General features: G+C 41.2%; 1 protein-coding gene across 3 annotated transcripts; it reads left to right on the top strand.

Moving 5' to 3' along the window:
- The first annotated feature begins 16502 nt into the window (after positions 1-16502).
- Positions 16503-21292, top strand: cdk9.S (cyclin-dependent kinase 9 S homeolog). Of its 3 annotated transcripts, NM_001096560.1 has the most exon segments (8): positions 16705-16984; positions 17954-18035; positions 18149-18239; positions 19026-19204; positions 19296-19467; positions 20128-20276; positions 20418-20822; positions 20851-21287. In NM_001096560.1, coding segments are annotated over 7 exon segments (1131 nt in total). In that variant the 5' UTR covers positions 16705-16892; the 3' UTR covers positions 20784-20822; positions 20851-21287.
- The last annotated feature ends 860 nt before the right edge of the window (positions 21293-22152 follow it).

The following is a 22152-nucleotide window of genomic DNA, read 5'->3' as shown; positions in this document are numbered from 1 at the left end:
CCTGAGGTAGTGATGAGACTTGCTAAGAAGAAGCAATTTTTTTCTAGGGCCTTAGCTGCCTTGATGAACCGGTTGGGGGACTTCTGGAATAGCGGTTTTCCCCACGGGGTCCCCATTCCCCCAAAGACTTTTTTTAACACGCATTCAGTGATTTGTAGCACAAATTTGAGTGGAAAAACCCTGATAAAGCACCTGTTATAAATAAGAGATTGACGAGATTCCCGATTGAAGAGGAAGTTAAGAGGTGGGAATCTCCTCCATTAGTAGATGTAGCGGTAGCTCGTCTTTCTAAGCGCACTACCATTTCAGTGGAGGATGGGTCGGGTCTCAGGGACCCAATGGACCGTACAGCGGAGTGTTCCTTGAGGCGTATATATATATCTGCTTCAGCCCAGTGTAAGCCACTGGTAGCAGCCTCTGGAGTTTCTAGAGCTTTGAGGAACTGGCTCACACAATTGGAGGAGGATATTGCTGTTAAAATCTCTTAAGGGCATAAAGTTTTTTGTGATGCTTCTAGTGAATCTTAAAAGTTAGCTTCTAAGAACATGGCCCTTTCTACTACAGCCAGGAGAGCTATCTGGTTTAAGCCTTGGTCTGCTGATACTGCATCGAAAACCAACTTGTGTAACATGCCCTTTGAGCCAGGTCACCTTTTTGGCTCCAAGCTAGGCACTCTAATGGACAAGGTTTCTAATGAGAAGGGCAAGACTCTGCCTCAAGACAGGCAGAGGGGAAGATGGAGAAATAATTTGTTTTATCGACAGAGTAGGTCTCCTGTTAGGTTTAATCAGACAAGGGGTGAAAAGGAGAAGGAAAGTCCCAATTTTCCAGACCCCAAGGTGGGCCATTTAGGGGCCAAAGGGGCAGGGGTAAATCCATGCCGTCTGGCCACAAGTGGGACCTCTGATGCCAGGAATCCTCCAGTGGGTGGAAGACTGGCTCTTTTTTTCAGACCACTGGGTAGAGATCATATCAGACCAGTGGGTTCTTCAGTTGGTGAAAGAGGGATACTGAATCAAATTTTTTGCTTTTCCCCCTTTATGATTTCTTCCGACTTACATGAGGTCTTCACCTCAAATGCAAGATGCCTTAGAAGAGGCTATCTATGTTTTTTGCAAAAAAAGGGTGTGAGAAAAAGTTCCTTTTTTAGAAGAAGGCTGCGGCACCTATTCCACAATATTCCTGGTTCCAAAACCAGATGGGTCTTTTCGCACCATCATAGACCTCAGATTTGTCAATCGATTCATCCAGAAAAAACATTTCAGAATGGAGACAATAAAATTAACTCCTCAGATGATAGAGCCAGGACACTATCTTGTGACCTTGGATCTGAAAGATGCCTATCTGGACGATTGGTTGTTCAGGGCAGAGTCAGCCTTTCTTCTTCAGAAACATCTGGAGAAGTTATTAAAGATCCTTCAGTATCTTGGCTGGATGGTCAACATGGAGAAATCATCTCTATTTCCCGCAAAGGAAAAGCAGTTCCTGGAGATGTGTATCAACACGGAAGAAATGAGAGTTACCCTAACTTCTCAGAGAATTGCCAGTATTATAAGTGCTGTTACTCACCTGAAGAAATCAGTTCCTGTCTCTGAGACAAATGATGAGTGTGTTAGGGCTGATGACAGCCTCCATAGAGGCTCTTCCTTGGGCCAGGCTACACATGCGTCCCCTCCAACAGGGGATTCTGACACTATGGGACAAGTCAGAAGATTCCCTAGACTCCACTTGGATTCTCTCTTGGGAAGTCAAAAACTCTCTCAAATGGTGGCTTCAGAGGGCCAGATATATCAGAGTGAGGCCGATTCAGGATGCCTTGGGGATCTTAATAACAACAGATGCTTCCACCAAGGGTTGGGGAGCTCATCTAGGGAAGAATACTGCTCAAGGCCCTTGGGATGCCATGGAAAAGTCGTTTTCCTCCAATTTCAGAGAAATGCGGGCAGTGTTCAATGCCCTCATGGCTTTCTCCAATTTAATCCAAGATCAGGCTGTAACAATACAATTGGACAACTCAACAGTAGTCTCGTATTTAAACAGGGGGGAACCAGATCCCAGATTCTCCTGAAAGAATCCCAAAAGATCTTAAACTGGGCAGAAAACAACCTGTTGAATATTGTTGCAGTTTACATCAGTGGGAAGGACAATCTTCTAGCAGACCATCTGAGCAGAGTAATACTGGATCTGAAGGCATGGTCCTTGAATCAGGAAATATTCATCAACTTCAGTCAGACGTTGGAAACTTCCAAAATTCTGCTCCCTATATCACCAGGATCATCCATGGGTACAGGATGCGATGACGATCAAATGGGAATTTGTTCTGGCCTACATCTTTCCTCCCATTCCTATGATCAGCAGGGTAATCAGAAAAATTAGAAAGGATCAGACTTCGGTTATTGCCATTCTTCCTTTCTGGCCGAAGAGGATATGGTTCTCGCATCTAATGAACATGTGTCACGGGGACTATTGGGTTCTTCCCCGGAGGGAAGACCTACTCACTCAGAACCAGTTTCAGTACCCCAAACTGAGTCGACTAAATCTTACGGCATGGAGGTTGATCAGCCCCTATTAAATTCCTCTGGTCTGTCTGATACAGTTCTTAATACCCTCCTGCAATCCAGGAAATCATCAACTAACAAAGCCTACTCAAGAATTGTCCGGATTTTTCAGTCATGGTGTTCTACACATGGGGGGAGATTTAGATAGGGTCGAATATCGAGGGTTAATTAACCATCGATATTCGACTGCCGAATGTAAATCCTTCGACTTCGAATATCCTACGATCGAACGTTCGAAGGAATAAACGTTCGATTGAACAATTAAATCCTTCGAATCGAACGATTCGAAGGATTTTAATCCATCGATCGAAGGATTTTCCTTCGAACAGAAAATTGTTAGGAAGCCTATGTGGAATTTCCCCATAGGCTAACATTGGCCTCGGTAGGTTTTAGGTGACAAACTAGGGGTTCGAAGTATTTTTTAAAGAGACAGTACTTCGACTATTGAATGGTCGAATAGTCGAACAATTTTCAATTCGAATTTTTCGATTCGAAGTCAAAGTCGTAGTCGAAGGTCGAAGTAGCTTATTCGATGGTTGAAGTAGCCATATTCGACCATTCGAAATTCAAAGTATTTTTTCTTCTGTTCCTTCACTCGAGCTAAGAAAATGGGCCCCATGATGTCAATCCTGAGAAACCGTCTATTAATAAAATTCTGGAATTTTTACAACAGGGCTTGGATAAGAAATTAAGTCCTAATACCCTCAGAGTACAAGTGTTGGCTATTTCCGCTTTTTTGGGTTCCCGATTATCTTCTGAACCATTGATACAGAGGTTTCTTAAAGCAGCTCAAAGGATTAGACCTGCTATTCTAAATCCAGTTCTTGAGTACTTGAATATTGTGTTAGAACAGTTATGTGAACCTCCTTTCGAACCTCTGGAAGCAATAGATTTATAGCATCTTTCTTTTAAAGCTGCATTTCTTATGGCTATAACCTCGGCAAGAAGGATAAGCGAGATTCAAGCTTTGGCATCTAAGGAACCTTATTTACAATTTTTTCTGGAACAAGTAAATAAATAAATCAGGAAGTAAGACTTCGTTCTTTTTGTATAAATCCTTCCACTGAACAAGAGTTGAGGTACCATTCCTTGAATGTTCGTTGTGTGCTTCAGAAATATTTACAACAGACAGAAGGCTTCAGGAAGTCAGAAAATCTCTTTATAACTTTTTCTGGCAAAAATAAAGGTCGAAGAGTTTCAAAATTAACCTTGTCCAGATGGCTGAAGGATACAATTCAAACCTGCTATATAGCAGCAGGGTTATCACCTCCAATTTTCATTAAGGCCCATTCTACCCGAGCAATGGCAGCTTCCTGGGCTGAGTGTCTCTTCCAGAACAGATCTGCAAAGCAGCTATGTGGTCAAGCCTTCATACATTCTCCAGACATTACAGGCTGGACATTGATGCTTCGCAGGATGTGGCCTTTGGCAGAGCGATCCTTCAATCATCTCATCTCAGAAGAGATAAAATTGCCCACCCTATTACTTGCTATGTCTCACATGTGCTGCAGTATAGGATGTGAAGGAAAGATGAAATCTTACTTACCGTAATTTCTTTTTCCTTCAAGTCCAAACAGCAGCACATATTATTCCCACCCTTAATGATTAGAGTTTGAGTTATTCTATGTGTATGCTGGAGTACTTTTTTATAACACAAGTTATATGGGGGGGGTATATATAGTGTGTTAATTAACTCTGTCTCCTCCTACCAAACAGAGAGGGGGATTAACCTCACTTGTGCTGCTGTATGGACTTGAAGGACAAAGAAATTACGGTAAGAAAAATGTCATCTTTCTTTTTCTCTTACACAGCACGGCATGACTAAAGCTGGCCAAACACAGGCAGATTTAGGTTAGGGGCACACTGGGCGATTCAGGGAGATTTAGTCGCCTGGCGACTAATCGACTCGTCTTTGCAGCGACCGATCTCCACGAACGCCTTACCTCTGTTTTGCGCTGGCTATAAAGATAAATCGCCTGCGGCATGGCACATGTGGCGATTCGTATTCCGAAGTCGCCCGGAGTTTCCTCGTGAGGCAACTTCGGGCAACTTCAGAATACGAAGCGTAGCGTGTGCCATGCCACAGGCGACTTTTCATTATAGCCGGCACAAGACAGAGGTAAGGTGTTCAGGGAGATTGGTCGCCGCAAAGATGAAGCGATTAGTCCACAGGCGACGAAATCTCCCCACATCGGCTAGTTGATGCGGTCCTCTTCCTGTCAGCATCCATTTCCTTCGTTATAATCTGATTGTTTGGCCATAGGATGTCGCCCTGCTGTTGGTGGGCATATCAGGGAAAGATCCGCTCATTTGGCGACCTCCGCTTAGATTTATAATAAAGATACTGGGACCAATCTAATTCTAAGCAACTTTTCAATGGCCTTAATTTTTTTTATTACTTGCCTTCTTCTTCTGACTCTTTTCAGTCTTCAAACAGGGTCACTGACCCCATCTAAAAAAAACAAATGTTCTGTAAATGTATTGTTATTGCTACTTTCTATTACTTCTCTTTCTATTCAGGTCTCTCCTATTCATAATCCAGTCTCTTATTTAAATCAGTGCATGGTTGCTAGGAGAAATCCGAAATTGGACCATAACAACCAGAACCAGCTGAAACTGGAGCTGCTAAATAAAAAGCTAAATAACTCAAAAACCACAAATATTTAAAACTAATTGCAAATGGTCTCAGAATATTATTCTCTACAGCATATTATCAATTAATTTAATGGTGAAATAACCACTTTCATGCCTCCCTATGAGATTCTGTAAAATGTAGTAGTGCAATATCTGACATTGCCTGTGATTGGTTGGTGTGATCTATGTGGCCTTGGGCAATGGCCCTAGAAGAAGGTACTTGGACAGAGGCAGAAATAATTGGTGTAAACATGCAATTGCAAAGCTGATTATAGCGACAATATAAGGTAAATAAAAGCCTGCTTTTTTAATCAAAAGAACACATGTAAGCTACAGACACAATCACGTAAGATACAACGATACAATGTAGCTTTATTCCCCCCCCCAGTGCCTTATTACTCTGATGCAAATTGAGCATTTTGTCTGTGACAGCCTCCTCCCATCCGATAATTGGTCCCTCCCATTGACCCCACTGTGTTGGCTTTCGCCAATTCCATGTGAATAGGTAGGGGAGTTTTGGAATGGTAGTGACTAGTTCTTATCCTTGCAAAGGACTGTCCCTCTAGTGCAGGGGTCCCCAACCTTTTTTTTTACCCATCTGCCACATTCAAATGTAAAAATAGTTGGGGAGCAACACAAGCATGCAAAACGTTCCTGGGGTACCAAGGGCTGTGATTGCCCATTTGGTAGCCTCTTTGTGGACTGGCAGCCTTCAGTACACCTGGTTTTTATGCAGCAAAACTTCCCTCCAAGCCTGAAATTAAAAAATAAGCACCTGCTTTAAAGCCACTGGGAACAACATCTATGTGTAATGTGTCAAAGTCATTTACGAGGGGATACTTCCTATGATGTCCAGTAAAGGGATAGAAACTAGTCAGTTCATATAATAACAAGCTAATTCCTATCCTGTCTAAGGACCTTCTCTAACAGTACAGGTACCATCTGTATTAGGCAATTATCTGACACGTCCAGTAAAGGGATAGAAACTAGTCAGTTTATATAAGAACAAGCTAATTCCTATCCTGTCTAAGGACTTTCTATAACAGTACAGGAACCATCTGTATTAGGCAATTACCTGACAGGTCCAGTCTAAGGACCTTCTCTAAAAGTGATGTGGGGGTTGAATTTTCCACGACCCGACCCAGACCCGACCTCCCTCAATCCGCGCCCAGCCGACTTCCCCCTTCCTTTTATAGATATGCGCCACCCCGCCGATGATATCACAAAAAGGGCTGGGCGAGCATGGTGCTCGTCTATAAAACCGGAACCTGGAAGTCAGTAGTGTAAGGTCACAGGCAGGGAGAGCGGGCAGAAGAGCTTAACCCAGACCCATAAATGGGGGAGCGAGGCCGAATCCGCAGCTAAACTCCGGGCCAGCCCGCATATCACTATTCTCTAACTTAGCACAGGAACCATCTTTATTGGGCACTTATATAAATTAATCAGTTCATGTTAAAACAAGGTGATTCCTATCCTGTCTAAAAAAAGGCAATTAAATGTGTTTGAGTTAGCTAAGAAATGTGCTATGTGTGTGACTCACAACCAAACACATAAATTGTCATGCTGGTATAGGGGCACAAGAAAAATTCTACTGCTTGGGGACCTGGGCACACAATTTTATGCCCCTGAATATAGAGTCTGAGGAAATTACACTTTGGGTTACTATCTAGTGCGCAGACTCGTGCCCAACCTGCATCCGTCACCCACTATGCCCCGCCTCCCAGACCCACTACCCGACCCAGCCAGCAAACAGATCACTTACCCACTGGAAACCAGAAGTGATGTCACTTTTACCTCGAAGTGTCATCACTTTTAATAGGCATTGTTTGGGACACTATTCTGCTAGGTAAGGAAAGGGATGTTACCAGAAACTCAGGGGAGGGACCAGTCCTGCAACGTATCCAGGTACCCAGACGGGTTACCCATGGACTATCCACACAATCAGCCACTCAGAAATTTCTGCCCAAAACCCAACAAACCTTGAGGGTATTCCACGGGTACCTGACCCGATGCAGGACTCTACTTTGGGTAGTAGCTACTTCTTATTTTCCACAGGTGAGAGAGGTACACAGGATATTTAACATAATTTTACTTGTGTATTTATTTCATGCAGAAGAAATTTAAAGAGATCAAAGATTATATGTCTGCTCCTTAGTAATGCAAACAATTAGCAATCTTTCTGACAAACAATCTGGCCTCTTTAAAGGACCCCCCAGCCACCTTTGAGCGAATTAATCCAATACGAGCAAATTAAAATGACACAAATCTAAGAAGAAACCCTGTACTCCCTCAGCAGTAGCTTGCACCTCATTTAAGAGTCTTCAGGGGAGTAGATAGTAGACAACCCTACTTACTTTATCAGCCACACACGGGGGATATATAAAGCTGGCCATAGACCAGGGTCCAAACTTTTTGTTTGGCCGACCATTCAGCCTGACATTCTTTGAACCATTAACATCATTTAACTCATTTAACACAAGGAATTGCATAGCAGTGGCAGTAATATTTGGGCACATTAATGAAATGATCTGCCACTTGGTCTTTACTGCTGCCTGTGTGCTGAAGGTGTTAGCAATAGACAAGTACTGGCACATAGTGATGCACCGCTCTCGCATACTTCTTATGGCTGAAGATGAAGACGTACTGACGTGCCTGTACAGTAAACTAAAGAAGCACGTGAGAGCGGTGCCAGTACGTGTCTATTGCTAACACCTTCAGCACACAAGCAGCAGTATAGACCAAGTGGGAGATCATTTCACTAATGTGCCTAAATATTACTGCTACGGCAACGCAATTCCTGGTTGCACTGTGCTGGTGGGCCACATTATTATTAATTTCATGATTATGATAATATCGTTATTGGACAGAAATCTTTTAACCGGTCCCATCGACTGAATGACCGATCGCCAAGGCACGAAAAATGTCAGGACACTCCACACAAATACAAATCTTTGTTTTGTACAATAGAATCTTTGCATCTATGGTCAGCTTAAGTCAGACACAGAATGTCATCTGGTACAACAATGGCTGTTTATGTTATTTACAGTCTCTGTGGGCTCTTTTACTGTAGCGAAAATAAATGACAGAATTCCAGTTACTTTGTATCCAGAAAGAGCTAAAGTTGACAATTTAAGCAAGATATTGCCCAACAACTGGTGGCTAAACATTGAGCAGAGGCTTGCCCCGATGGGTATCCTGTAAAAAAAAAAAAACAATGCAGAAACACCAGATACAACACAGTCATATTAACACTTTCTAACTTTAAGGGGCACATTTACTTAGCTCGAGTGAAGGATTAGAATGAAAAATACTTCGAATTTCTAAGTTTTTTTTTGGCTACTTCGACCTTCGACTACGACTTCGAATCAAACGAGTCAAACTAAAAATTGTTCAACTATTCGATCATTCGATAGTCGAAGTACTGTCTAAAAAAAACTTTGACTACCTACTTCGCCACCTAAAACCTACCAAGCGCCAATGTTAGCCTATGGGGACCTTCCCCATAGTTAATAGTTAATTAACCCTCGATATTCGACCCATAGTAAATGTGCCCCTAAGTATTTAAAACTATAAAGTTTATATATCAAAATGTAAATCATATAATAGGTGCTTCATTTTTTTAAAGTGTATGGCAGTGTTTGCAGCACTAAGTACATGGGTTAAAATTCACCAAAGGAAACATTAACAAAGTTAAAATGTTCTACCTCCACATGTATGGGTTCCCTTATACTAGAGTGCTGCATTGTGTTGGGTTATCTGCAGAAATGTGGGTATTTAGTGGGTTGTGGTTTTTTGGCCACCATCCACTTCTGATGATGTCACTTCTGTTTTGCAGCAAGACAACTTCCGATTTCATGGTGGCAGTGGGTATGCTTGCTGATAAGGTGGTTGTGGTTGGATTGTGTAGCAGGTACAAGCAGGTAAGATTGTTGGTCTAGCTTGTGGCTCTGGCCATGTCCAGGTTCCAGCAATTGGTATCACGCAAGACCCCACGCAACTGGAATGCCATTGATCACTATCCATTCCAATATGGCATTAAAAAGTGTGTATTTGAAACAGAGAAAGTAGATTGTAAGCTCTTGCAAGAGGGCATGAGGTGCACAAAGTAACCCAAGGTAAAGCAGTCAAACAGAAACTGAAATAGAAAAATTTGCCTCAAGTCTCAATCGAAATCCTGTTAAATGTGATTAATTAGGAGCAGTGCCATAGACATTTGATACACTTACTGTACATGCTATATTTAAAAAAATATATTAAACAACAGAACATGCCTTGAAATGTTCATGATACACACCTGCTACTATGAAACTTTAAAGATTTAGGAAGTGGAATTTTTTTGGGGTATTTGAAATACACAATCCACTGATTATAATTTGCAGCCTGCATCCATTGATCCACCTTTGTGCAAACATCATATATCATCATATACTTATGGGGGATTACACCCATTTACAAAAAATATAGCGTAAACTTCCTTCCAGATTAATTTATTTACATGGAACGCATTATTATTTTTTTTTACCTTTTTTAGTTAATTTTGTTCCAAATCCCTTCCTAACGGTTACTTAGACTTCATCCCCTCCATCGTCTACCACTCCTGTTATAGACCTCTGAACAATAAAGTAGTCGGCATCACAAATATTGATCTCATCACGCACATGAGGTAGCAGAACCATAACCTCTTATAAACCCTTTTCATTCCACCCCTCAGCACAGGTTCAGAGATTCTTCAGCAGTCACAAGGGTGTTTTAACTTTTTCCTCTTTCATTTTTATTGCTTAGGAGCTCCAATAGAGTGTGCAGGGGGGGGGGGAGAGCAGGCTAGAAAATGTGGGCAACTAAGAATACACTGGGGTAAGGAGAGCCAAATAACTGTCACCAAATCACTGTGCTGCAGACTAATAAGAGATAAGGAGAGGCATTATGGGGCATGTAGTCCTTGGGCATGTAATTCGAAAAAGTAACGATGATGTCAGAAGCACATTTAACACCCCTACATTGGAGACCTTTTCTCTTTTACACTTTCTGTAAAAGAGAACTCTGCTTCTAATAGTGAAATAGGTTTGAACAAAACCAGAGACAAATGTTAACTTAAGAAAACATGTTTATTGTTTGTTTTGGTTGAAACAATAATAAAAAAAACAAAAATGCTACCTTTAAAAAAAACAGTGGCTCTGGGGACTCAAAAAGAACCAATAAATGTACCCTTCAAGTGCCCTGTGATGTCGATGTCAAGGGCTACTGACTCAACTTTGGAGTACCGACAAGTTATTCAGTATCTGTTTAAGTGCACTTATTTTCAAAAACAGGAGTTTTTAGTTGTAAAGTTCTGATCATAAATTTCATAAGTAACTTAGCATTATCCAAATGTGTCTATTTTTAAAAACAGGGGTCTTTAGTTACAAAGTTCTGATCATAAAATGTATCAAAGCTCTAAGTTCAGGCAAATGGGACAAGCAGCACACGGGGTAGTTTCAGTCCAAAAATCAATACCAGAGATGAGGATCAGTAACATAGTAGGGACTCATTAACAGCAGGTGGCCTATTGAATAGGAACCATTATTAGCAAAATCCATGGTGCTGACGCTATGAAGTAAGCAATAATGAACTCTCTTCCAGCCAAAAGTCTGCATTTTCCACAAGGCCTTGCTTGTGCTTGCGTGAATTAACACCCATAAAATAGAGTCAATCAACCCTCTGTATGACCCTGTATTTTATGGGTGTTAATTCACGCAAGTGCACAACGGCTGCTTTATGAGATAAATTTTGAGTTTAGACTTTCCCTAATTTCTTATCATTCTTTATTTTTCAGTTTTTTGTTTGTGATTTATGTTTTCGTTTTTCTGGTTCCCAACCAATTGTTTGTATTTTCACCAAGATGTTTAAATTATCATTTATTTCGTCCTTGACACGTCATTTCCTCTGCCCCCGGTGTTTTCTCTTGTATTTGATTTTGTTCCCGCCACACCGTGTATTTATATCCGTGTGTATGACACTCTTTTCACTTTGAGAAAGGCTGTTGTCTCAGCCGAAACGTCAGCACCTGTCCACAATAAAATTTTCTTTTTCAACATTAAGGGGCCGATTCATCAAGAGTCGAATATCGAGGGTTAATTAACCCTCGATATTCGACTGGGAACTAAAATCGTTCGACTTCGAATATCGAAGTCGAACGATTTTGCGCAAATCCTGTGATCGATCGATCGAAGGATTTTTCGTTCGATCGAACGATTAAATCCTTCGAATCGAACGATTCGAAGGATTTTAATCCAACAATCGAAGGAAAATCCTTCGATCAAAAAATCACAGGCAAGCCTATGGGGACCTTCCCCATAGGCTAACATTGACTTCGGTAGGTTTTATCTACCGAAGTAGGTGGTCGAAGTATTTTTTAAAGAGACAATACTTCGATTATCGAATGGTCGAATAGTCGAACGATTTTTACTTCGAATCGTTCGAATCGTTCGAATTCGATCGAATTCGATCGAATTTAACCAATTCGATGGTCGAAGTACCCAAAAAATACTTCGAAATTCGAAGTTTTTTACATTCGAATTCTTCACTCGAATTTTGTAAATCTGCCCCTTAGACCTGTGAGTGCGATTTCTACCACTTCTAATTGATGTTACCGATCTTGGACTGCACCCAGGCACGCTTGACCTCCATTTCGTGAGTGCCGGTCTTTTTGCTGTATATATATATATATATATATATATATATATATATATATATATATATATATATATATATATATATATATATATATACGCCAGCCCTCTGTTCATACCTTTCTCAGAAGATCTTTCAGATCCTCATTCAGCCAACGTGGAATCCTGGGCTCATCATTGATAGTAGAGCTGATGATCTGCTCCCTGTTGTTGGGGGAGTCGCCTGAGGCCATCTGACAGATTATAATTCCAACAGCAAACCAATCCACTGCAGCATTGTATCTTTTCCTTTGTAGAACCTTGAAAACAAAGTGAATACTAATCTTGAAAAAAGCTCTGAATGAACTCCCCATATATGTTGACCTTCCTACTGATCACAAGTTTATTTCTGAGACACTTTTCACAATTTTTCCACAATTCACATATAGGGCTAGAAAAAACATTGAAATAAATTTAAATTGGAATAAATATCAGTTCTAGGCTATAGGAATAAATATTAATTTCCAAAACATTTTCTCATGACAAGAAAGATTGTTCTTGAGGTATAGAAAGTGATAGAGACAAAGGGGTAAGAAACTGGATTTTTAGCAAAAGACTTGAATGAAGTCTATAATTGGCAAGGGAATAATTAATAACACACATACATATGTACAGATATAAATGGGGGTATGCCCCTGTTTAAATCACAATATACTTTTTAAGGCAACTGCTAAAATATTAATTGCAAATGGCCATGCTACTGATACCCCTATGTTTGTACAGTTGATAAGCTTGATTTAGATCTTTTATTATACATTTTATTTCTATTACTCACCTCTGGAGCCATGTACCCCAGTGTCCCTGCCCGGCCTCCGATGGTCTTGTCGCCAAACATGTTCGGAACTGCCAGGCCAAAGTCAGATATTTTGACATGGCCATCTCGGTCCAGCAGGATGTTGGCAGGCTTGAGAACTCTGTAAATAGAATAAATTATTTCTAGGGGTTGATAGGTCAAGCAAATATAGAAATAATCAGAGTGAGGGTAGGAAGCAATGTAAGTGATCAAATATAGATAACAAATTAGAAACATTATGGAGAGGAAAGCTGGAGAAGCAGAGCAATATACTGACCGATGAACAATGCCGCAGCTGTGCAGGAACTCCAGGCCACACACGATCTCTGCTGAATGGAAACTTATAAACAAAAATAAAATGTTAAAAAAATAACACAAATTCCTAACATATTCACTTTACAGCATTATTTTTATTCTATGTATGCCGACTGCCTCTTCCTAAAATCCCCACATATCACTTAAAGCACTGTCTCTGGCTCCAGGCTCCAGTAGAAATCCAGGTGATTTGCAAGGCTGCCCCCACTGAGGTAGTCCATCACCATGAAAATATGACGCTGGTTATAAAGACAAATAAAAAGAGATTAAAACACTGGAAACAATGGTGCAAAACTGAAAAAATTTCAATATTGTCCCAGTTTCGTACCTGAGTTTCAAAAGTATGAGCACACTGGCCTCTATCCGGATGATGTTGTAATTGCATTCAGAACTCTTCTTGATGATCTTCACGGCTAGATTCCGGTTGGCAAATGTAGCCAACATAACCTGAGAAAGCCATAGAGAAATGAGTATTAAAGGTTTTCTTGTAGGGACACTACCAATCAGTCATACTGATACACTTATTAGGTAGAAGGATCAGAGCACTGACTGGACTTTAGTACAAATAACTCTTGGAGAAGTAGAAATATATTAAATCATATAAAATATAAAATCATTCAGAAATATTTAAAATGCCATAAAATATAATTTAATCATGTAATTTGCTAAATATCTATATAAAAACACAGAGTTTATAATTCCGTATATAACAATGATACAGTCTTGGGAAATCAGTTACTCACTTTGCCGAATCCTCCTTGCCCAAGAATGGAATGGAAGTCATAGTTATGGACATCCAGTGGACTAATTCTAACTCCTGTAGGGAAAATAAGGCACATGTATGAGCGTTTGTCCAAATTGTCCTTCATAACCCAAATATATATGGAGTAATGAATGTTTTTTCTTCTTTAAAGGAGAAACTAACCCCTTATTAAAAAAAACCCTACCCCCTACCCTACATAGACATCCCTCTCTCCTCCCCCCCAGCCTAGCTGCTACCCCAGGCAAATGCCCCTAACTTTTTACTTACCCCTCAGTGAAGATTCAGGCATCAGAGTTCATGGCAGCCATCTTCCAGGTCTTTGGTAATCTGAGAATGAGACCGGCGGAGCGGCTCATGCGCCGAAATGGACGTAAATTGCAGACGCGACGGAAGAAGAAACGAAGACCAAAAAAATGCCTGCTGTGAACTCTGTTCACTGAATCTGCACCGAGTCGTAAGTAAAAAGTTAGGGGCATTTGCCCGGGATAGCAGTTAGGCTGGAGGTGTGGAGGGAGGGGGGGTCTATGTGGGGTAGGGTTTTTTTTAATAAAGGGTTTGTTTCTGGTTGGAGCCATCTTGAGCAATTGGGGTGGGGTTAAGAGTATGAGTTCAGAGGTTGGTTTATAAGGAAAGTGTCCTTTTAAACATCTTTTATTGTGAACTTTTCTTCAACCAGATACTTGTACACGTGGAAGACACTTACTAAGGCATGATAGGTTTGCATCTCATATATCATGAGGCCACTGATTTTATCAGCATTTATGTAGGAAAGCCCTCCATATAGCAGGCTTGCTTATAAAGAAGAGGTAGATGGAGATGCAGATGAGGAAACCTTATATTGTTAGGGGTCTCTGTTGTTCAATTCTTGCATGAATAAACCACTAACATAAGGCATCTGATGCTGCACAAGTGTTACAGTGAGCATAACCCCCTTTACTGGGTTTGCAGTCTCTCCCCCCATACATTCCAATAGGGTGCCTACCTCCAGCTAAGTGGCAGGGAGATGTGTTTGCAGGCCCGGATTTGCGGCAAGGCTGCATAGGCCCGGGCCTAGGGCGGCAAAAAATAGGGGCGGCATGCCGCCCAGCCGCATTATATTATATATATTAATTACACCAGCTGCGCGGTGTTTTTTCACCGGCGCGCTGGGAAGGGGAGGTGTAGGCGGGCGCTAGGACCGCGTGGCCGCCTGGTAAGACCGCGCGGCCTAGGGGCGGCCGGCAATGAAGTCTGGTGCTGTGTGTTTGAAGGAATCTGTGACCTGCAAACAAAATTTGTAATGGGATAGGAATGCCACCTACCAACAGCTAATGGGTTTGGTGACAGGATCTCAGAGATAGCAGTGAAAATAACATTTTAACAAACTAGGGGCATTTCAGTGCTCCCATTTTTTCTCTCAGGGCAGATTGAACAGCAGGTCAACTCCATTCTGACAACACAGGCAGGAGAGGAGCAGAAATGTTGACAAATGAATATGAGAATTTTGAATGTGCTTGATGGCAATTCTTAAGGAGCTGAATGAGTACTCTGAGACACAGATCTAGCATATTTTATTCACCAAGTAAAGGGTATTTCATGCCATACAGATTTATGTAAAATAAGGATGATGACCCATAGGCAAAGACAGCTCAAAGAATATCTAGAAAAGGGAACTGAGCAACTTGGGAATTTAGAAAGATTTGATCTTAAAATATTTTACTACAGTATTTGTAATTATGACACTAATCACCTTAACTAAAAGCAATAAATAATTGTGCTTATGTCTATACTGTATAGGCATCTAAAGAGATAACGCAGATGTGTTGAGATTGAACCCTAGAAGATGCAGTTGCTGGATGGTTGAAGGACTGATTCATCTACGTTTTTCTGTAAACCTAGGTCTGCTTGCAGGGATAAGATCTGGTTGTCCACTGAAGAACCCTCCCAAATATTGCAGTATTTGGACCTACATGACCTTTTTTGGAGAAGTTGCCTCTGGCAGCAAAGAGGACTCTTTGGTAGGAGTAACAGCCCAGTTTGGTCCTGGATAAAAACTTGCTCTAAAGCACTGCAGGATATTTTGATGCTTTTAATGAGGGTATTGGCTACATGATATTTTTAGATTAACATCCTTTATTAGGCTTTGCTCTAAAACATATTTTGTACCCACTACCTCATTAAAATAACTTGCAGTGGATTTTCTGTCAACCCTTCCTTTTTATAGGAGAACGTAACCCCCCCCTTAAAAAATCTGAAAAAGCCGAAGTCCTGAAGCCGCGAATGGAGCCAAAGCTGTGAAAAGACCCGAAGCCACAAATAGGGTTGCCACCTTTTCTGGAAAAAATACCGACCTTCTTCTATATTTATCTTTTTTCCCTATTAATAACATTGGGATCAACCATCACTTTTACTGGCCTGCCATCAATGCTTTATTTTAATCCAGGAGGTGCCCAAAAGGTAACTATTTAAGATAAGCAAGTCTCTTGGGTAAATTTTGCAGGCTAAAGGGCAATTCACCTTTAATAGTCTGGCAATTTTTGTGTGGGCACAAAAATGGGCATAGTCCCGCTCTGCAAATCTTTTGGTCCCTCTTTCTAATTCCAAAATGTTGGGAGGTATGGAGGCACAGTGGCCCCAAACCCCCATGAGCATCCAGAACAGTGACCCCCCCCATTAATTTGCAGATCCTATGAAAAGTTCGCAGCCAGACACAAGGCAGGAGTCCACTGCCGCTTTCTGTTTATTTGAATTTACCACTCAGTAATGGCACATCCACAAAAAGAGTAGTCACATGGTAGGATCACATGATCGTCCCGTCACCAAGGTCCTTTCAGGAGCTTGAGGAACTAGACGCTACTGTTTTTGGAATACGCAACCGTGGCGAACGCTATTGGCCCACAGAGACGGCGTGTGACTGTAAGAAATGCCGCTGCTGTAAGGCCTGTACACTATTATCGAGTTGCTAAGGACGCCTTCCGCGTAGGTCTCACACCCAGCGACCGAGCCTTTGTGGCCTTGCCCAAGCCAATCCATCAGGCAGCCTGAACTCGTCAGCTCAGCACCGGGAAAGGCCGGGGCCCGGCGGCCTGTGCCCGGAAACCGATTCGAGAGGGCCTTCCGCCTCCGAGCCCCCTCCTTCCGCCATGGCCAAGAACTACGACTCGGTGGAATTCCCGTACTGCGATGAGGTCTCAAAGTACGAGCGGCTCGCCAAGATAGGCCAGGGCACCTTCGGGTGAGTCTCCCACATTCCTGTTACGTTTATCCTTCTATAGACTTATGTCTCTCTCTAGCTGCACTTGGAGCTTCTCTCTACTGTGTGACACACACACACGCTAATTCTAAGCTACTTTGCAACTGGCTTTCCCTGAATAATTTTTTTACCGTTTTCAAAGGGAAGGGGGTCACTGACCCCCATATAAAAAACAAATGCACTGTAAAGCTACACATTTATTGTTTCTACTTTTTATGCCTCATCTTTCTATTCAGGCCTCTTCTATTCATATTCCGATCTCTTATTCATATCAATGCATGGTTGCTAGGGAAACTTGGCCCCAAGCAACCAATGTGCTAAAATTACAAACTGCTGAATAAGAAGCTAAATAACTCAAACACCACAAATAATTAAAAATAAATGCTGATTGCAAATTGTCTCAGAATATCACTCTCTACATCATTCTAACAGTTAAATTAAATATATATATATATCTATATATATATATCTATATATATATATATATATATATATATATATATATATATATATATATATATATATATATATATCTACAGGCCCGGATTTGTGGGAAGGCCACCTAGGCCCGGGCCTAGGGTGGCAGGATTTTAGGGGGGCGGCATGCTGCCCAACCACACCCACATTGGTTCAAAAACACTGGGGATGCACAGGAGATACAATCTCCATGAAAATTTGCACGAATAAAGGGGAGGGGACAGGGGCGACAAATGGGAGTGGGCCTAGGGGCGTCCGCTATGTAAATCCGGCCCTGTATATCTATCTATCTATCTATCTATCTATATATATATATATATATATATATATATATATATATTGTATGTACCATAGATCCATTGCTATATTTCTAAATATCTGTCCAGTGTCACTGTCTATATAGTTATAAGGCATGTGCCACAGATCCATAGTTCTTTCCCATTGATTATTGTTTCGATGCATTGGACCCCACAGGGAAGTGTTCAAGGCGAAACATCGGCAGACAGGGAAGAAAGTGGCACTTAAGAAAGTTCTGATGGAAAACGAGAAGGAAGGTGTAAGTACTGATGCTCTGTTCTGTATGTTTCAAGGTGTTTTGCTTTATATACAGTGCTTTTATGTATGTTATCTAACAATAAATATATCTAATGAAATAATTTTTCTCCTCAGTTCCCCATCACGGCTCTGCGAGAGATAAAAATCCTGCAGCTGCTGAAACATGAGAACGTAGTTAACCTTATAGAGATTTGTCGCACTAAAGGTAAGGACCATTTTGTGTCTCTCTCCCTGTGCTGCACATGCTGTTTTTGGGTGGGTGGGGGGGTTGCAGCTTGGGTGGTGGCTTTCACAGCCAGAAAACACACACAGCATGGTTGTGGATCTGTCCTTGTCTGTCTGTCTCTCTCTATCATTTGTCTGGTTCTTGTCTGTTTATTCTCACTGCTCTGATTGGAAGACAAGCAAACACCATACAGATTGCATGGAAGCTGCAGCGTCTCCTCAGCCAGGAGTAGCATGACCCAGTTTTTTAGTGAGGTTCTGTTGAAGGATTTAAAATTGGCTTGATGGTATTAGCTATATCATAAGCAATTTGCCTCGAACTGGGAAGGGACCAAAGTGTTCTTCCCTCCACGTTTGTTAGGGCTGGATTTGTATCACAGTCGGGCTCTATGGCTGCATTTCGGCCATCAGTCTAATCCACAGTGCAGTTAGCTATGCTATAAAGATTTGCCCACAATTGGGGTTCACCCATAACTCTCTATATCCATTCAGATTTTCAATACCCTTTTCAAAGAGATGTGTTCCTGGCTGAGGAGAGTGGGGTTTATAAGCTGAACCAAGCAAGGCCAAATTCATTTTAGAACAATTGCTAAGATATACACCAATGGACAGCGCTGTGTCATAATGCCTGAGTTTGGTATATAAAGGTCACTGATGGAAATTTCACTTGGTCCTGCTTGGCGTCAGCACTTTGTAAAGAGTGTGCAAATGATGTGCTTATGCTGCTTTTGTGCGGGACGTTCTCGAGACTCTCTTGCCCACCTAGTTTCTCCCACAGCCAACCAATACAATAGATGCAAAGGAACTATTTTCCTGGTGTTCGACTTTTGTGAGCACGATCTAGCAGGATTGCTGAGCAATGCTCACGTCAAGTTTACGCTCTCCGAGATCAAGAAGGTGATGCAGATGCTGCTCAATGGCCTCTACTACATTCACAGGAATAAGGTGAGCGGGTACCTCATTTCTCCATGTTTTTCCTATACAGGGCATGCACTTTTATTGTAGGAGCTGTGTCTAACTAGAATTGTGTCAACAGATCCTGCACAGAGACATGAAGGCAGCAAACGTACTGATCACGAGAGACGGAGTGCTAAAACTTGCAGACTTTGGGCTTGCCAGGGCATTCAGCCTTGCCAAGAACAGCCAGCCAAACAAGTACACCAATCGGGTTGTTACACTCTGGTATCGACCCCCTGAGCTGCTTCTAGGTAAGGAGGGTCATGTGGGTGGCTGCACTTTTATATAAGAGCTTTATTTTCAGCACAGTCATTTTAATTGTATATTTCATGTGTTTGAACCCAAGAAACTCTGATACATAGGGAATCTGTCCATTCATAACATATTCATGTCCATAGAATTGCATGATCTGCAGCCATAATGATCCTTGCAATCAATCCAGCTCTTAAAGGAACAGTAACACCGTAAAATGTAAGTGTACCCTGCACTGGTACAACTGGTGTGTTTGCGTCAGAAACACTACTATAGTTCATATGAACAAGCTGCTGTGTAGCAATGGCAGAAACAGAAAAAAGGCTATATGGCACAGGTTAGTCAGTGGATAACAGATAACACCATTATGTTCTACATAGCTTATCTGCTGTGTAACCTGAGCCTTTTCTCCTTTGAATGACTGCCCCCATTGCTACACATTAACATGTAAACAATAGTAGTGTTTCTGAAGCAAACACTGCAGTTTTACCAGTGCAGGTCAACATTGGAATATATTTGTATTACTTTAAAACACGTTCCTATTTTGATGTTACTGTCCCTTTAAAGCTTAAACCTAATGCTTTTGTATAGTATTTTCTATTCGTAATGCATTTCCCCAACACTGTGGATAATGTGTTGCTTTTCTGCCCTGCTTGAAGGAGAGCGTGATTATGGTCCTCCCATCGATTTGTGGGGAGCAGGATGCATCATGGCAGAGATGTGGACCAGAAGCCCCATTATGCAAGGGAATACAGAACAGCATCAACTTACACTCATCAGCCAACTGTGCGGCTCCATCACACCAGAGGTGAGTCTTATCTAGCGGGTGTCTGGATCAGCAGAATCAATGCTCTTCTTATGATTAGCAGTTTGGTTTAAACCACTTTGGTCTAGGAATCAAGGTGTTACCATGGACTGTATTTTTATTTTATTTGCCGATCTATTTTAGGTGTGGCCAAATGTGGACAAATATGAGTTGTACCAGAAACTGGAGCTGCCCAAAGGCCAGAAGAGGAAGGTGAAGGACAGGCTGAAGGCTTACGTGAAGGATCCCCATGCACTGGATCTCATAGACAAGCTGTTGGTTTTGGACCCAACGCAGAGATTAGACAGCGACGACGCTCTGAACAATGATTTCTTCTGGTCAGACCCAATGCCTTCTGATCTAAAGAACATGCTATCTACTCACAATCAGTCCATGTTTGAATACTTGGCACCTCCTAGGAGAAGAGGTGGACACATGCCCCAGCAGCCAGCCAATCAGGCACGGAATCCTGCTGCCACTAACCAATCAGAATTTGAAAGAGTCTTCTAAATCAAATTCTTATTTATGTGGGGGAAAAGAAACTTTTACATATATATATATATATATATATATATATATATATATATATATATATATATATATATATATATATATATATATATATATATATATATATATAATATATATATATATAATATTAGAATTTCCTTCAAACAATCTGTATAGCATTGGGAGCAAGGACTACTGTTGACAAGTACAGCTGCATACTTTTGATAGTGTACCGATATTCATCAGTGTGGCATTAATGATGCAGGAAAATTCTTTTCTACCCTTTCTTTCCAAGTGAAACAGAACTTTAACTGTGAGATACCTAATCTAAAAACTATTGCTTTTTTTCAGACAGGCTGATATAGACCGCCTTGTAGCTACTACTCACATTAACTAAAGGGCTGGTCAGTATACTTGTTGTGAAATGAAGAGTCTTCCGAAATGCTTTCTGTGCTGCTGTACTTATGTATTTAATAGGGAATGTAAATAAAATGTATGTTCTCCTATTATTTTATTGTTCCTACCATTTTGAACTTCATATCTCTTTTGTTATTCCCATGTGACAAGGAGTATATTCTCCATTAATGTTTTTCAGCCACAGTATCCGTGCCCAAAACTGGTAATACTAGTAAATTTTAAATCATTGGCCCGCATTTTCCAGACAGGCACAAGCACTCATGACTGACTTGAAAAAGTTACTAAAAAAAAAACATTATCCACTGCATTGATGTCTCCCTGCAAAACAAGAGCTCCCCTAGTGGCCATAACAAGGGTCTCTTCACATTTAAATTAACTTTTATGGGCAGATTTATCAAGGGTCAAAGTGAAAAGTTGAATTTTCAAGATTATTTTTGGCCCTAACTTTTTACTTACCCCTCGTTGCAGATTCTGTTCAGCGGCATTCACGGGCGCCATCTTCTTCTCTTCGGTAATCTTCGGGAAGTAAGTGCCATATCAGCGCATGCACAGTTGGAGCAGTCTGCCGGTTCTGAACAACTGCACATGCGCCAAAAGTCATGGAAATTGCCAAAGTGCCAGAAGACCCGAAGATTACCGAAGAAGATGGCTGCCATGAACTCCCTGAATCTGCACCGAGGGGTAAGAATATACTATTCAATTCGAGTTTGCAGGTCGATCCTATTCCCCCTAGTTTCCAAAATTTGATTTTTTTTAATAAATTGCAATTGGTTGAATTTCGAGTTCATGGGAATTTTAATAACTCCCATAAGCTCAAAATTCTACCCATGATAAATCTGCCCCTTCGTATAATTTATAGTGTGATTCTGAGACAATTTGAAATTGGTTTTTATTTGTGGTTTTTGCGTTATTTAGCTTTTTATTCAGCAGCTCTCTAGTTTACAGTTTTTGA

Source organism: Xenopus laevis, chromosome 8S, assembly GCF_017654675.1.
Source record: "Xenopus laevis strain J_2021 chromosome 8S, Xenopus_laevis_v10.1, whole genome shotgun sequence".
Lineage (NCBI taxonomy): Eukaryota > Metazoa > Chordata > Amphibia > Anura > Pipidae > Xenopus > Xenopus laevis.
This window is presented reverse-complemented; position numbering and strand designations above follow the sequence as displayed.

What these genes read in the sequence shown, in the direction of transcription:
- cdk9.S (XM_041574331.1), top strand. Translation starts at nt 16,893, where the DNA reads ATGGCCAAGAACTACGACTCGGTGGAATTCCCGTACTGCGATGAGGTC. An exon ending in ATAGGCCAGGGCACCTTCGG is followed by an intron (nt 16,985 to 17,953) that starts GTGAGTCTCCCA and finishes TGGACCCCACAG; the next exon opens with GGAAGTGTTCAAGGCGAAAC. An exon ending in TGGAAAACGAGAAGGAAGGT is followed by an intron (nt 18,036 to 18,148) that starts GTAAGTACTGAT and finishes TTTTCTCCTCAG; the next exon opens with TTCCCCATCACGGCTCTGCG.